The sequence below is a fragment of the Neopsephotus bourkii genome, unplaced genomic scaffold (assembly GCF_033783945.1).
Source record: "Neopsephotus bourkii isolate Nb327-2 ecotype Australia unplaced genomic scaffold, CSIRO-AGI_Nbou_v1 NB_804, whole genome shotgun sequence".
Classification (NCBI taxonomy): Eukaryota; Metazoa; Chordata; class Aves; order Psittaciformes; family Psittacidae; genus Neopsephotus; species Neopsephotus bourkii.
The window spans coordinates 3,265,697-3,282,793 of NW_026901300.1; the positions used below are offsets into that span (position 1 = coordinate 3,265,697).

At 47.8% G+C, this 17,097-nt stretch overlaps 2 protein-coding genes and 1 non-coding gene across 3 annotated transcripts in view; 1 reads left to right on the top strand and 2 right to left on the bottom strand.

The window, feature by feature from the left end:
- Positions 1-11,120, bottom strand: part of AP2B1 (adaptor related protein complex 2 subunit beta 1) — a 78,618-nt gene extending 67,498 nt beyond the window's left edge. The window contains exons 1-5 of the mRNA XM_061355574.1: positions 10,959-11,120; positions 7,244-7,301; positions 4,719-4,824; positions 2,614-2,749; positions 1,517-1,762 (exon numbers count right to left, since the gene is read on the bottom strand). Coding sequence (XP_061211558.1) covers positions 1,517-1,762; positions 2,614-2,749; positions 4,719-4,824; positions 7,244-7,280 — 525 coding nt within the window. The 5' untranslated portion in view covers positions 7,281-7,301; positions 10,959-11,120. The remainder of the gene's footprint in view (positions 1-1,516; positions 1,763-2,613; positions 2,750-4,718; positions 4,825-7,243; positions 7,302-10,958) is intronic.
- Positions 11,121-11,187: 67 nt separating this feature from the next.
- Positions 11,188-13,990, top strand: PEX12 (peroxisomal biogenesis factor 12). Its single transcript, XM_061355572.1, has 3 exons — positions 11,188-11,332; positions 11,681-12,225; positions 13,390-13,990. The coding sequence occupies exons 1-3, from the start codon at positions 11,207-11,209 to the stop codon at positions 13,781-13,783; spliced, it is 1,065 nt and encodes a 354-aa protein (XP_061211556.1). The 5' UTR covers positions 11,188-11,206; the 3' UTR covers positions 13,784-13,990.
- A 992-nt stretch (positions 13,991-14,982) lies between these two features.
- LOC133213395 (Z30 small nucleolar RNA) lies at positions 14,983-15,080 on the bottom strand. The gene has a single exon (XR_009725808.1). It is a non-coding gene; the product is annotated as a Z30 small nucleolar RNA (small nucleolar RNA).
- Positions 15,081-17,097: the final 2,017 nt, after the last annotated feature.

Consider the following 17,097-nt stretch of genomic DNA (forward strand, 5'->3'; position numbering starts at 1 on the left):
GGTGCTCTCCTAACAGCAAACTGTTCATTTGCAAAAAGTTAGTTCCATAGAGATCAACGAGCAGAAGGAGCCAACCAAAACCATATTAATTTCCCTTAAGAACCACATCTTTTCAGCCTGAGCTCCTCTGCTCGTCTCCATGTGGCTGTAATCAGCAGAAGAAAATTAAACAGCTGGAACCAAGGCCAGGAGAAGAGTAGGTTATATCCGTGTCCAGAGCACACACCATTGCTGCCTTAGAGCCAGTGAATGTCAGGGGCCAGCATTTAAGCAGAACTGAAGCAGCACTGAAGCAGCCTTCAGTCCCATCAAACGCTTTCAAAGGCTGCAAGGACATCAACACTGAATTGAAAAAGCAGGTGTTCCCCTATTAGCCTCTAAATTGCATAGCCACAGAGAGCATCTTCAAGTAGTCATCAATATTCATGCAGAAACCTGGCACAGAAAACCATCAGGGAGGCATTCAAAAAGAACAGGAAAGGGCTAGGTATCAGAGGCAACAGGCGCCTGTATCTTCTGACAGATACCAGTGCTCACAGACTTGTGCCTGTGAAGTCAGACACCTTTAGTTTTCCTGTCTCTAGAAAGCTGCAAGAAAAGCAGTCAGCACCCTTCTCTCTCCTGTTAAAGGGGATGGCACCTTACCACCTGCACTTGATGCACTCAAACCTGCCCAAAGACAGCTATAACAGGATAGTAATTTGTTTTCTGTGGTTTGATTCATGCACCACAAAGAGCGGTCAGACCTGCCCAATAGTGTGAAATGATGTCTTTAAGGAGTCTTCTAGCTCCTTTAGATCTGTGCTCTAAAGGAGCTAAAAAAGCAGTCACATGCCTAAACTGAGTTAAACTGAGATGCAGAAGTTTTAGTCCCTGCTAGGACTCATAGCAGTATCAGTATGCTCACCAGATTCCAGTAGATCACAGGAAAAACGTAATGAATGACAGGATTATGCAGTAATGCACTTTAATACATTGGCCATCACCTTATAGTTACAAAGTAATAGTGGAAGATGCCTGGCACGGAAATGGACCCTTCCTCAACCACAAAGAAGTACTGATTTAGTAGGTAATTTACTCCTGTGAAATTCCTGGTCTTGATCTCCACCTCTCATGACTCATTCAACTCTATTAAACACATGAGCATTGATTTTTCTCCACTCATTACAGGCCCCTGGATTTATCTGCATTAGTGAATGAATTAATCCATCGAATCTTACTCCAAGAAGAGCCAAAGCCTGCAGGAAAGCAATCACTATGAGCTGTCACCAAGGTAGCAGCATGAAGTATTTCTTGCTCTTCTGACTATCTGACCAGGAAGTTAAACAGTCACTGCAGCATTCAGGCAAAAGCCTAGAGATAAAAGATAAGGTATTTCCTGGTTTTTGAGGCAACAAGTGGTCACTAACCAGCACATACATCACGGTGTATCGGTTGCAACAAAAAAAGACTTCACATTTCTTATTATCTGCCCATTGTGAACTCAAGCAACACACTGAAGGAACATGTACATTACCATGGGATTGGAGTCTGCAATCAGGTCACGCAGGGAATCCAGAAATCCTTGGTCCTCCACCATCTGGGCATTGATGTCATGCAGCTTCGCCACACAGACAGCTGCAGTCTTCCGTACATAAGGGTCTTCATCCTTCAGACACTTGCGAAGAGGCTCACACAAGTACTCTGTGATCTTGTCCACCCTGATGCATCCCATTGTACGTACGGCCAGGGCACGGATGAGAGGGTTTGGGTCTTCACAGTCCTGCAACACGACAGAAATACAGTAAGCAAATCTGCAGCACTAGCCCCTGATACCTTCCCTGCAGCCAGAATCAGGCTGGTCCTATTTAAACCAAAAGGCATTCTCTCTGATTACATGCTAAAACAAGGCAATTATTTCAGATCAGGGATAAAAGGTGGAGCTTGCAGGTTCACAGAAACATTCTACACTACCCCAAGATGGTTTCAGGCTATGTTAGCTTGTAAATTTGTGATCTCTGTTCCTTGGTTCTCTCAGACAAAGCTTCTTTCCACACGATCTAGCAGCTACAGCTAAGCTAGAGAGCTAGCTCTCACCACCCAAAAGCTAGCCACAGGCAACTTTCAAAGTAATACGCTGGTTTCCAGCCTTACTGGTTTAAAGGAGCAAGAGAAGATTATGGGAAAATTAATCAACTAAGCACAATGCGACAGTCATTAAGGGCTATTTCTCATAGGCCATCAGTTCTAGACATAAGCATCCCTTAAGTTTGCAAAACACGAAGCAGTACACAAAGACTAGCCTAGAGGTGCTTTTCCAATGAGGAGAAAGAAAAAGCAGAAGGGAATGTAACGCTTCATGCTTCAAGGCTACACAATTTTCCATACATCCAATCCACCTACACCTCTGAGCAACGCTCCTCCAAAACAGCCTAGAAAAGGATGGCTGCAGAATGACCTACAAAAGCACAAGGTGCATTTACCTTCCACTATCTACATTCCCTACAGCTGAAAACACACCTTCACTTTCAAAGCATGCAAGCAAAGGGACATATCTTACCAGTGCGTTCAACACCTTGAACTGTGAACTGATGTGAAGTGCTCAGCTAGTGCAGACTAGTGTCAACACTTTACCTTCACAAAGCTGTTGACAGCCATGATGGCCATATCTGGCTGACTTTTGGCGTAGTTCATCAGGTAAAGGTAGACCAGCTTCTTTAACTCCAGGTTGTCAGTCTGCATGCAGTTCACAACATCAGGAAAGAGTGAGCTGCACAGACAAGGGAAGGCAAGAATAGAATCAAAGTAACATATGTTGGAAGAGACTATCAAGTCCAACCATTAACCCAGCACTGCCAACACCATGGTTTAATGACAATCATGTCATTGAAGTGCCATACATCTGTTAAAACACCTGCAGGGATGGCAACTCTATCACTTCCTGAGCAGCCTGTTCCAATGCTTGACAACTGTTTTGTTGAAGATACTTTTCCTAATATCCGGTCTAAACCTCCCCTGACACAACTTAAGGCCATTTCCTCTTTTCCCATGGCTTGTCTCTTGGGAGAAGAGACTCACCTTAAGGTCTCCCCCAAACCTCCTTTTCTTCAGGCTAAACACCCCCAGCTGCACCTCACATTGTGTTCTAGACCCTCCACCAGCTTCATTCTCTTCTCTGGACCCCCTCCAGCACCTCCATGTCTCTCTTGGAATGAAGAGCTCAAAACTGAACACAGGATTCGAGGTGCAGCCTCACCAATGTCCAGGGGACGGTCACTGCCCCCATCCTGCTGGTCACACTGGTGCTGACACAAGCGAGGATGCTCTTTGCCTTCCTGGCCACATGGGCACAGTCCTGGCTTACCCTCAGCTGTCTGTTGACCAAAACCCCAAGGACATTTCCATCAGTCTGCAGTGGTATATGGGGCTGTTGTGACTGAAGGGCAGCACTAAGCCTTGGTGAACCTCGTACAAATACACCACAACCCATCAATCCAGCCTGCCTTGGTCCCCCTTAAGAGCCTTCCTGCCCTCAAGCAGATCAACACTCCCACCCAAAACTAAGAAAAGCAGTGAGGTTGTATGGTATGCAAAGGGGATAGATAGCAACAGTACCAAGGAAGCTGCGAAAACTGGAGTTCTACTTTAAGTATTCTGCTGTGTAATGAGAGGTCAACAACCAGTTTGCAATGGCTTTTATAATAATCATTTAATCTCTTCTAGGCCTTTAACATGGGTCAGTTCTGGAACAAGTGAAAACTAATGCAATTTCCCAAAGGTGTTTTAACTGGGGAGCTCACCAAACAACAACATTCTGCCATGCCAGGCCTGGTAATGAGCCCACGAGGAAAAGAAATGCTTAAAAACATTTTGGTAATGCAGGACACTTGCAAAGACCCTGCAAATCTCAGCCTGCTAAACGCTACAGAGATTTGGAGCTTCAACACTGCCAAGCTGAGCTGCACGCAAAACTCAGCTCTCGGGTACACTGGAGAGAGCTAAAGGTGAAGGGCAAGTGCTGCTGGCCAAAAACCATCACTTTATCTTTCCTGCAGTTTATCTGCCCCTTCATTCTACAATGAAGTCATGATGCTAAATTTGCAACCTCATATTATTTCCGTGGCAACAGAGCACAATGCCATGAATCCAGGGCTACTGTGACTTTGTGGCAGACTCCAGTAACAGGAGAAGCTGGAAGGGAGAAGCATTGACTGAAGCAAGTTTTTCTGGTTGTCTCAAAGACAGATAAAGTCTTGGGGACAGTGTTGCAGAAGGTAAATGCCTGTGTTCCTATGTTCTTGAGTTGCCACAAGGCAAAGGGTCAGTTTTAAAATCACTTATGTTGAATGTAGCTTAAATTGATGCTATGACAAGCAAGGCTAAGCAAAACACTTGGAATTGACTTTCTAACACGAAAACACAAGCTAAGAAGTGAGAAAACATCATCTAAAGTGATGCACAAAATGGATGAATTCTGGATGAGTTTTTAAATAAAAAGGGCTACTGGCACCCAGCTAAACCAGCACTGAAAACAGCTGTTTCTTTTGTTCTCAGTTAACAGGAGGAAGCTTGAGGAAGCTGTGGCTCAAGCACAGCACAGGCAAGGACACAGCCAGCCTCACTACCCAGCCCCACTGAGATGACAGGCTCAGAGCTGCCCCACAGAGACGTGTTGCTACACCCAACCAAGTCCCAGAACAACCAGAGCTGCTAACAGGTGTAAGAAAAGTTGGGTTTACCTGACATCCTTCCCCACGGTCATGGCTGCAATAACCTTCTTCACAGCTTCTTTCCTCTTCTCTTTCTTCTCATTATTGAGTTCAGCCTTCAGTTCAAAAATCTCCCCTGGCAGAAGACAAAATAGACCGAGCCTTTTGGGAGCTGAAAAGGGTCTTGGTTCATGGATAAATCAAGACTGACTTTTTACTTTCCCAGCATCTTGTTCCCATACAGCCAGCACAGCATCTGTCAGACCTTATGGAGAATGTGCTTCAATGAGAAGCAAAGCTGCAACACTCAAGATAATGATATGGGCTAACACCTTGCTAAGGAAAAAGCAGTTAACAAGAACCACGCTGCATGTTGCAGCTCTCCCACTTCCAGAACATTAAATCACATCACTGCAGCGTCTGTTTCTCAGAGGCAACTATTATATAAGTGGGATGGAAAGATATTTGGAGACACCAGATTCGTGCCTGCAAGAACTAACTAAGCTAGGAATTTTGCCCAGACTTTCAACTTTGGCTCATCATCACCTGCTTCCAGCAAACGCAAAGAGAGAACAGCAGGCTGTGGTATAGCCCAAATGCTGTGATACACAGCAGCAGAAACAGGGATGCTCAAATTTATTCCAGTGGAATAAATCTCTTCCAAGCTAGAAAGAGCTACTACTAACAAAATGGTGTAACACAGCTTCTCTGGATTCTGAGGTTGCCAAAGCTGCCTTTTCCATGACACTAATTCTTCCAGATGCTAGTGTGTGGAACGTCAGTTCAGGCTGGATCATGAAAGCAGCAAAGCAAGCTTGCATGCAAAACTTTGCTTATGAGGCCTGTTCTAGATAGAGTGATGCAAGAAAGCTAATGCTTCTGTCTCACAGCTTTCCTCAAGAAGGATGGTAAGCAGTATTCCTCACTGAAAGCCACAGGCTGAAGACACAAATACTAAAATCTCTCTGACAAAACCCATCCAAACCCCTAACCTTCCATTCCTACACACCAATGGCACTTTCGTCACATCAGCTGCACTGATTACTGAAGAGCCTGACAAAAAAAGACTAACAGGTACCTCAGAAAAGGAGAACAGTTACTGTTCTGGAGAACACAGTGCAGTGGGCACTCATCATACCTCCTGCCTGCCAGAGATACTCGCATTACTCACACTGAGATCAAGTCCCAGCCGGAGCTGAGCCAGCAGCAGTGTGCCACTAAAGCTCAGAGAGTGCAGGCTGGCCTCTTACAGCCATGGCAGAAAACCCCACCTTTAGGACTCAACTTACAGATCAGATTGTTCCTTAGAAAGATGTGAACTGCATTTGCTTAAATTATGAGTTCATTCTGAAGCTTAATGAAATATAAATTGATCAACACTAGCTTTTTCACTGGCAAACATTCACCAGAAACTGAGCTGTTCTGAAAAGTAGGGCTTAATGTGAACCATTTTCCACATCTGCTGGAGAAGGATGAGCAACACAGAATCACAGAATAGTTAGGGTTGGAAAGGACCTTAAGATCATCCAGTTCCAACCCCCCTGCCATAGGCAGGGACACCTCACACTAAACCAGGGCACTCAGGGCTCTGTCCAACCTGGCCTTGAACACTGCCAGGAATGGAGCATTCACAACCTCCCTGGGCATCCCATTGCAGTGCCTCAGCACCCTTACAGGAAAGAACTTCTTCCTTATATCCAATCTAAACTTCCCCTGTTTAAGTTTTAACCCATTACCCCTTGTCCTATCACTACAGTCCCTAATGAATATCCCCTCCCCAGCACCCCTATAGGCCCCCTTCAGATACTGGAAGGCTGCTATGAGGTCTCCACGCAGCCTTCTCTTCTCCAGGCTGAACAGCCCCAACTTTCTCGGTCTGTCTTCATATGGTTTACATCAGGTTTAAACTGCAGTTAGCAACATTGTTCTGTTTGGAAACAGGTTATAAGAAAAAGTCTGCCTGGGACAGATTCAGCAGAACAAGCCCTGCTCTGGAACAGGTGGATGGGTAAAACCATCCTCAAAGATCCTTTACAGGCTACCCTTCCTTAAGGGCAATTGTCCTGAAGTGAGGAGACCACCATGCCTATAGTAAAGCCAAGGAGAAGTCAGAGCACTGCAGCTTTGGAGGAAACAGTCACAGGAAATCCCCTTATCTGCAACAGCTCAATGCAGAGATACACACTTATACCTTATATACTAAATGTCATCAACTTAATCCTGTGATGCCCAACAGAGAAACCACCCTCAGCCTTGAACATGTAAGCCCATAACTAAAACTTTAACCAGATCTGCACTCAAATCCCAATGTTTTGCTCTCCGATCCTTGATAAAGCAGCAATTGGGGTCATTTTGCGCATCACAAAACCGTATGTACATCAGTTTTGTCTTCTGCCACCATGTGACCTACTTGCAAAGTTCCTCCCTAGATGATTAAGATGAGAAACAGGGACAGAGCTAACAGAACAGCACAAGTTCTTCCGCACGCAGTTAAAAAAGCTGGGTAAAAATAGCCACCCACCACCTCCAATCCACCACAACAGCTTAACACTAACCTTTCTTATTGGTCGTGAAGTATTTGGAGTCCGTCATGGTTCCAGTTCCTCACAACACCTGAATAAGAATAAACACAGGAAGAAGCAGTCAGACAGCCCTGGGAGCTGACAACAGCCAGTTTGGAAGGCAGGAACTCAGAGGAAGGATGGCTGGTGAGTGTGTAACATAAGGGGAAGCAGCAAATGCTTTATATCCACAGGCACAAGTCTCACAATCTTCATTCTGCACCTGCAGCTGCTATTACTTGGGAAACCTAGGGATTTAAAGGGCTCAGATGAGCAATGTCAGTGAAAACACCACAGCCTCAGGTGGGCAGGCTGGGAAAGCAGGGATGCTCAGCCCAGGTTTTCAAACTCTCAAGTCTCAGAAGGGGAAAAGGGGCTTTTAACTCCTTATAATCAGCAAATCCTGACATGTTCTGCAGCTGCCTTTCCCACGGGTTCACCATTTCGTTTGCCGTAAAAACCACTGCACATTTAATATCTCGACTGGAAGTGAGAAGTCCATGATGCAGACAAAGGAAACTGTCAACTCCCCCTAACGATACTTCCCTGTGTTGCATCTTGATGGAAGGAACAATCAACCCTACTTGCAACACCCACCCCGAGGCCCTTTCATTTCTTTCCCTCCTTTTGTTCCCGAGAGATGCAAAGTGGTTGTTTGCAATGAAAAGCCATTACTTTTCTGTTCTCCGAAGCCCGAAATTGAAATCTTTCTCTGCCAAGAGCTGACATCCCACTCTGACACACACACAAGCTGATTATTTCAGTGCTGCACTTCAGGTTTGTGGACAGGACTGACAAATGGTGCTGGGCCAGCAAGTGGTTAAGAGCCACGAGAATGGTCCCACCAGTACTTTCCTTGTCTCAGAGAACTGAATTATTAATACTTTAGAATACAGGGATTGCCCAAATGTACGTGGATAGCCATCATTTTATCCTTACAACTGACAGCTCCATGGCAAACATGACTCAAACAATTTTCAGCCGAACTGAAAAACAAGCAAAGGAGCGGGCAGTTTTAGTGCTTTTGGTGGAACAGTGCATCAGTACTAAGAATCTATGATTCTAAAACTACCCAAAGGAAAGGGTTTTCCCACTTCTTCCCTCCTTTTTATTCTTTTCCAGTTCCTCTTCTCTTGTACATACTCCCATGACCTTAAATGTTATCAGCAAAGCAGCAAGTCATCTGTTCCCTAAACACTGCCTGTCCTGCCTCTAAACCTTGCAGCTCTTGCTGGCTCAGCACAGAAGGACGAGCACAGCTTTGAACTCCAAGACACTGCCCACCAGCAGCACAACCAGCTTGCTGCTTAACACTTTCCTTCCTCATCCTTTAACCAACCCCAACACCACTGCCATTCTTTTCCACCCTTATCCCCCTTGACCAGTTCATTTCCTCAGCTGTTCAATTCCCAGCAGCAGCAACTGAGGGGGAATGCCACGATTTCTACCACCTTCAATGTGCTCTATAGCCATGCAGAGCTGTCGTCATCTTGCCCCACTGCCAAGCAGGCAGATGAGAAGCAACCTGTTGCTTCACCCAGCTCCCCAGAGCTCCAGCCTGCCCTGTGCCTGTGTGGTTACCATCTCATCCCAATGAGGCAGCATGACTGGGTTTGATTTTCATCTTTCTGCTCCTGCCAAGCTGGAGAGCAAAACTGTGCCTGGGGACAGGTCTGGAAGCACATTCCTCCTGCAGGAGAGGTTTGCCCTTCTTCCAAAACAGAGGCTGGGTTTTGAAAGCCACAGAAACTATAGCACTGCAATCTTTCCAGCTAAAGTATCACAACATCCTGAAAGCTGAAGCTGTTGTGGGTCTTGGTTTATGATTAAGACCAGACCCCATGCTCAGCTGCAATGCTACTGTTGACGCAGTCTTTCAGACTTGAGCCCAGCTTAAAAGATGACCTAAAATACTTTCCTCTACAAGAGTGTTTGGTATAGTGCTATGCAAAAGTCATTGAACATAACCTTGCTGTTCTTTGTTTGCACTGTATGTGGATTTATCAACCCAGGTCACACCTCTCAGCTGAGCTACCCTGATACTGGTTTTAACAGTGGCCAGAGCAGCAGATAAGAGAGAAAACTGAGGAGCGAAAACCCCAACAAACCATCATACACATCATCCATCCCAGTTGCATGAAGCTACACAGAGGAGGAAGAAACCTTCCTGAATTTCAGAGATGATCTTTAAACTCAAAACCAGGACATTCTGCTGTTCTCCTAACTTCAGATGAAGAACCCTAGGCACACTCAGCCAAGGCTAAGCACAGTGCATGTCTTTACACCCTGTTTTGATTGCTGTAAATGACATCTGACAGGTCAATAAGCAAACTACCATATTCCAAGTGCAACACTGGAGAGAGCTCTTCTCATGAGCACTCAGATTGCTGCTTCACAATGTCAGAGCTTGCTTTGCACATTGTTCAGTGACAGCAATGGGTATAATCTCATCCACTAAGCAAACCCAGCTTGGTTTACAGCAAGTCCCAGATGAAGGCCAAACCAGCCCAGATATACAACAGCAATGTTTTAAGTAACTCAGGAAAATGCCAGTCCCTTGCACACAAATCTAAACTGAAGAGAGCCAAGATAAATTCTGACAACATCATGATCGTCCTTGTATTTTTAGGAGAAAATCCACATCCGATTGGGCCCTCACTATTGCTCTGTGTCCAAGGTGGGAACAGGTAAGAGGTGTTTTAGCTGACAGCAAAAGGCTCCTGTTCCAACCCCTGCAAACAGGAAGAGGAATTTCTCCAGAAGCTCTGGCAATGTTTAATGCTATAAGCATTGCCTTGACATTTAAACAGAGACTGAACCAAAAATATGATTAAATTAAAAGAATAAGGAACCATCATAGCCTGAAAGATAAAGCTTCCTCAGCCCAAAACCACACAGCAAAATGGACCCTGTGTCTGACCAACACCTGCTTTGCCCTAGGCATGACTCCAACAGCCTGAGCAGCTCCCACCACTGATTTCACATCACTGTAAAGAGGAAGGCAACAGCTTTAAGGCCTCAGTATTGATCCAAACTCCCCAGCACTGAAATGACTCAGTGTTGCACCCCTAAATCTCTAAAGTGATCCCTGGTTAACACTCCAGCTGGTGCCACGCCTTCTTATCTGCACCCATTTTGACTGAGTAGCCACACCATAGCCCAAGCATGGCTCAGGGCCCCCAGAGCATCAGGAGACTGAATGAAACATGGATGTCAAGCGGAAAATAGCACCTCAGCTTCTGAACCCACAGCCTTAACAGCATGTGCTAGGAGCAGGTGACTGTTCCCATCCCCACCCCATTCTCCAGTGCCTTGTGCTTCCTATCACCTTCTCCCTCCTTGGACACCCCCCGTATCCCTCGACACCCCGCCCACCAGCCTTCCCCCTCACCAGAATCCCCCAAACCTCTCCCAGGTTGCAGGAGCATCCCCCACCGATCCCAGCCTCCCGCACGGTGCCTGCTCAGTCCCTCCTGTATCCCAGTACCTCACTTACCTCATTCCCAGCCCACCTCCCAGCACCCCCCCCACCCCCCGTGTCCTTATGGCCAGCACCCTCCTGCCCAGTCCTCCCAGTGCCCCTCCCATCCTATCCCAGTCACCCCACCAAGGCCTCACCAGTGCCCCCACCGCCTCCCAGACCTCCCTCCAGCGCGCCCCCAGTACCTCACCAGTACCCCCCCACCGCTCCCAATGCCGCCCCACTCACGGCGGCGGGACGGACACACCGCTGTGGGGGCGACGGCGGAACCGGAAGCGGAGCGGAGGGGCCGGGAGGACTCGCGAGGAGCGAGAATAAACCCTCCTCCGCCTAGAGCGGCCGCGCCCTGCCACCATAGAGTAGCGCGGGAGGCGACAGAGCGCCGGCCGCGCTGCGCTTCCGGGAGGAGGTGCTCCGCGGCGTCTTAGGCGGGAGCTCCCCCTGGCGGCGGGGCGGAGCGCAGTGCAGTCGGTGTCATGGCGGAGGTCGGCGCTCACCTCACGGCCGCTTCGGCCAGTGATGACCGGCCCTCCATCTTCGAGGCGGTGGCCCAGGACAGCCTGATGGCCGCCGTGAAACCCGCCCTGCAGCACCTGGTGAAGGTACGTGCGAGGCCTGGGGTGAGGGGGGGAAGCGAAGGCCGGCGGTCCCTCATCACCGCAGGCCTGAGGGAGCGGGGCGCTGAGGTGAGCGGTGCCTGAGGGTGGCTGCTGTGTGGGGAAGCTGCTGCAGAGGGGCCCTGGGGACACTGCACAGCGTTGCTGAGCCCTTCATCACTTGCATTTACCACACATGAACGACTACAACAGTTTTGACCCGCCCAGATGGTGTTATGAGCCATGGCCATGACCTGTGAGGGTCCCTTCCTACCCAGACTATTCTGTGCTAGTTCCTGTTATTCAGAACACCACTCTGTTTTATGCCCTCCTGTTTTGTATCCCTTTCAACAGGTGCTTGCTGAGTCCAATCCCGGTCGATACGGCTTCCTCTGGCACTGGTTTGATGAGATCTATGTCCTTCTGGACATGCTGCTCCAGCAGCACTACCTAGCTAGGTGTAGTGCTTCCTTTTCTGAAAACTTCTACAGCTTAAAGAGGATCCCCATAGGATACTGCAGACAGCAACCGTTGGCCACTGCTGGCCTGCCAAAGAGGCAGCACTGGAAGTCTCTTCTCTTGCTGGTTCTTGTTCCTTATCTGAAAGGAAAGCTGGAGAAACTGGTGTCCACCCTGAGGGAAGAGGATGAGTACTCCATCCACCCTCCCTCATCATCATGGAAGCGCTTCTACAGAGCCTTTCTGGCTGCCTACCCCTTTGTAAACATGACCTGGGAGGGCTGGTTTCTCATCCAGCAACTGTGCTATATTCTGGGGAAGGCTCAGCATCATTCACCCATGCTGCGCCTGGCTGGCGTTCGCCTGGTCAGACTGACTGCGGAGGATATCCTGGCCCTGGAGAAGAAACTGGGGGGAACCACCTCACATCCTGCACCCAGGTATGTCAGAACATGACTTAGCTGCTCTCAAAGGGGGGTCTGTGGGTGTCTTAATTTAGAGTTGATGCTGCAACTGAAAACTTTTCCAGGAAACTGAAAACTTTTCCAGGGCAACTAAGATGATTAAGGGAGTGGAGCATCTCCCTTATGAGGAAAGACTGAGGGAGCTGGGTCTCTATAGTTTGGAGAAGAGGAGATTGAGGGGTGACCTTATTAGTGTATATAAATATATAAAGGGGAGTGTCACGAGGATGGAGCCAGGCTCTTCTCAGTGGCAAACAATGAAAGACAAGGGGAATGGGTACAAATTGGAGCACAAGAGGTTCCACTTAAACCTGAGAAGAAACTTCTCCTCAGTGAGGGTGACGGAACATGGAACAGGCTGCCCAGGGAGGTTGTGGAATCTCCTTCTTGGAGACATTCAAAACCCGCCTGGACACGTTCCTGTGTAACCTTATCTAGGTGTTCCTGCTCCGGCAGGGGATTGGACTAGATGATCTTTTGAGGTCCCTTCCAATCTCTAACATACTGTGATACTGTGATACTGTGTAAATTCATTGAGATGAAGTTTACCTCTGGCAAAATGTGCTCCAAAAGGGTGCATTGTCAGTGTGAATGAGGAATCAAGTAGCAGGGATCAGCTTCACAAGATTTTGTGGTCATAAAATGAGGGTCTTTTTTGGCACTTCAGCCTTTATCCTGTTCAGTCTTCATCTGCACTTTTCTAACGAGGGAACGAACCAGACTGCAACTATATTGCTAAAAGTACTAAAACTTAGCTCTTTGATTCCTCTGAGCAGCAGCTAGCCATGACCACACTTAATGTCCTGTAAAATGATGATCCATGGGTGAAAAGCTCTGTGATCCAGGCGCGCTCAATCCAAACTCCTCCAGTTTAGATTTCTGGATAAAACAGGACTTGAAGCTTTCTTAAAATACTAAGAGAAACATCCTAGCAGATGCCTTACTATAAACATGGGATACATTGACCAACTTAGTGTTAAGAAGCTGTGTAAAGCAATCCCTTCTGCTGTGGTTTATATATGTAGTAGTAAGTTTTTCCTTATATAATACCTTAATACATTTATATATGATTTATGATAATAATGCATTTATATATAATAATAATGTATTAATATACTTAATACCTTCTCTCTGCTACAGCATTAAAACCCAGGTGCAGTCAGCAGTGAGGAAAGCCCTGGGCACCATCGCCTTCTCCCTGTCCACCGGGCTGTCTATCAGCGTGTTCTTCCTCCAGTTCCTGGACTGGTGGTACTCCTCAGAAAACCAGGAGACCATCAAATCTCTGACTGCACTCCCAACTCCTCCGCCCCCTGTGCACCTCGATCCCAGCTCCACTCTCCTACCCAAACTGAAGACTGTGTGTCCCCTGTGCCACAAAACTCGTGTGAACGCCACAGCCCTGTCCACATCTGGCTTTGTCTTCTGCTACCGCTGTGCATACGGGTACGTGAAGGCTCATCAGCACTGCCCCATCACAGGCTATGCCACAGAGCTGCAGCATCTTGTCAAACTGTACTCTCCTGAGAGCTGAAAGGAGAGATCCATCCCTGCACCTAGCAGCTGGGTAGCACTGAGCCTGAATTCTCCCCTCCCTGTGTCCCATAAAAGACTTTGGACCTACAGCTCATCAGTCAGCTCTAAAGATGCTCTGAACTTGGCAATACATCAGTTTTGCTGCCCTTGTGAATTCTGGTAAGGCTCTCACCTTTATTAACTGTTCAAACATCCCATGACAGTCTCAGAGATCTTTTTTAGGGAATATCAACTTTATTAAACCATCCTTCAGACTTACATACTGATTTCTGACTTCTATGCAGGCACATATGTATACATTCAGGATGCTTTGTTCTGAGTTCTACGGCTTAATACAATTACATCAACATTAACAGCAGCACTGGAGCTGCCCAATATGTTACTTGACTGAAGTCTTTTAAAAAACATTTAATGAAGCTAAGCCACATTCACAACTCATCCAGACACTTAGAAAATGAGTGCATAAGCAACTGAGTTGCTTTCCTCACTTCCTTACAGAAATCACATTGCTTCTGTTATGAGAAACCCACCATAATTATACTCCTCAGTATATACTCCCTGTAGAAGCTTCCTTCTTGACAGGAAAAGAGAAATGAATGTAGAGCCATCATCAAGACCTGGAAGAGATTAAAAACTTGATTAGGGAATAGCTCCAGGTCTCTTCCTGTACTTCCTTGATTAGCCCAGCCTTTCCCCTGTCACTTCCTCCAGAGCAGAGCACCAGAGCCAGGCCCAACACCACAACTCTCTCCAAAAAACATTCCTCCTAGCAATCACTAGATGAGAGTACAGCTGAACCAACTGCTAATGAGGTGCCTACAGGACAAACTCCATTTTACAGAGTAAAATGCACTGCAATTACAAACAGAGAAGATGCAGTGGCAGAGCATCTGGAGTTTCATGTGCCATACTGCACACAGACAAAAGAAACCTCCCTTGCTGCAAGCTCAGTTCTAAACCCAGCATTGCAGCAGGATGCACAAACCCAAACAAGTGTTTGCACTACTCACTTGTCAAATCAAGGGTTTTGTTTTCTGCCAGTAAAATAAATGGCTACAAATTCTTAATACTTTACATGTTAAGATTCTTAGGGTTTGGGTTGGTTGGTTGGGGTTTTTTTTTCCCCCAGTTTTTTTAGGGTGCATCAAAAAGTTTCAAGCAGCAAAGTTATTTACTCCAGATGAGCTCAGCCTAAATAAGCTCAGAGAGAAGATTACATGATCATGCCCTGGTCAGAGCAAAGACACACAGTCTCAGCAATACCAGTTCAGACTATACTTCGCTCATCATTGCTTCGGGCAACTGTATTTCCATTCCATAAGAAGCTTGCTCCCAACTCGGAAACTAGAACAGAAAAGGTGTTTTCCCTGAAGGAAAACCACACACACACACATCTCCCCGCACCCAAACACAGATTAACTTGGGGTTTGGGTTAATTCTTTTCAGGATCACACAGCTTTCTACAGGATGGAGTTTGCAGTAAGTTAACAGCAACCCTTGGGAGATGAGACAGGCATGGCTGTTTTAAGATACTGAGCCCCAAGCTGCTATTTCTACCTTGACACAGCAGGATGGAGGTGGTACTCTGCACCATCAGGATGGATGTAGTCTCTCCATGAAGAGCTCCTGTACATTACAAAGCCGTGTTGGTGGAGTAACACTGGCAAAACTCCTTTATTTCCCCTTCCCAAACACCATGAGCTAAAACAGCATCCTTCCTCTCTTTCCTCCTGACACATTTATACACAAAGCCATCCCATAACGCATACGAAACTCCAAATAAGCATTCATTAAAGCTCTAGCTGATCTGCAAGCAGGCAGCAGATAAAGTCTTAAGCTCATCCATTAATTAAAGATGTGGTTTTTCTCCTTATCATGACCTCCTGGTAGAGGTAATAAGGGGAGAAAGCACATTTAGCAGGGGAGGAAGATGACATGCTGATGGAATGGACCTGGAGCTAGGGAAGACAGGTCACGAGCTGGGATTCCATGGTCAGGCCAGCTAGGACCAGGCAAAACCAAGAGGAAAAATCCCACCGTACCTACAAACGCTGCCGAACCCAGCAGCTCTGCGAGGGTCCACAGGTCTCTATTTCGATCTAACCACCCTCACACCACCCATTCCCCACCTCCTTCCTTGCACTCTCTCCTCAGACCCTTGCAGCTCTTCAGTCTCCTGTTCCTCTACCCCTACCCACCACCCTCCAGTGCCTCTTCCCCAGTCGGCCCCTGCAGCCCCCCCCCCGTCCCCGTCCCGCTCACCTCCACGCCGGTTCAGCCACAGATCCCCCGCCTCAGTCGGCTCTCCCCCCCTCCCCAGCCCCTTGCACACCTCTCCGGCCCGCACTCCGATCCCCCCGCCTCGTTGCCTACCCCGCAGCCGCCGCGTCCCCCTCACGCCGCTCCCGCAGGCCCAGACACGCCGAGGCGAAGCGTCCCCGCCTTTGTGCCACCCCCCCAGTCCCCAACAGCCAATGGCAGCGCGCGGCACTGCCGGAGAGGTCGGGTGGGCACCAATCGGAAGGCGCGTTATCCGCGGTCGGGGCGGTGCGAGCGTTTCCCGCCCTGTGAGGAGGCCTGAGGGGACGGGAAGGGGCGGGATGATGCAGCGGCGTTTGCATTGCCCGTTAACGTTGTGCTCCGTTTCTTCAGTGGCGCCGGCTGCGGGGCCAAAGCGACGGTGATACGTCACCGCCTCAAGCACCGCCCAGTCCCGAGAGCCTGGCTGTCCCGGTGGCATATTGTGTAGCGGCGGCTCCACCACAGAGGGGCAGCGCGGAACCGGTTGAGAGGAGGGAAGTAATAAACCATGAGGGAGAAATAAAAATAGATAAATAAAAATATTCCAATCACTGAGGTGCTTTGGAAGGAAAACCAGCATGGTTTAATGTGCAAGTTCGAATAAAATGTGTATTTAAGGCCAGATGTAAGGAATAAAGCCCAGGGCACCAGAACGAAGAGAGGCAAAGGAAGACAAAGCGCAAAGCAAGGAGGGCCCTGCTCTCAGTCATAGAATCATAGAACAGTCAGGGTTGGAAAGGACTGTAAGATCATCAAGCTCCAACCCCCCTGCCATGGGCAGGGACACTTCACACTAAACCAAGACACCCAAGGCTCTGTCCAACCTGGCCTTGAACACTGCCAGGGATGGAGCATTCACAGCCTCCCTGGGAACCCATTCCAGTGCCTCACCACCCTAACAGGAAATAATTTCCTCCTTATAGCCAACCTAAACTTCTGTTTAAGTTTTAACCCATTACCCCTTGTCCTATCACTACAGTTCCTAATGAAGAGTCTCTCCCCAGCATCCCT

Bases quoted from the DNA above. Each gene is read 5' to 3' on its own strand.
- PEX12 (XM_061355572.1), top strand. From the start codon at position 11,207: ATGGCGGAGGTCGGCGCTCACCTCACGGCCGCTTCGGCCAGTGATGAC. The intron at 11,333-11,680 runs GTACGTGCGAGG...CCCTTTCAACAG, and splicing joins CCCTGCAGCACCTGGTGAAG to GTGCTTGCTGAGTCCAATCC. The intron at 12,226-13,389 runs GTATGTCAGAAC...TCTCTGCTACAG, and splicing joins ACCTCACATCCTGCACCCAG to CATTAAAACCCAGGTGCAGT.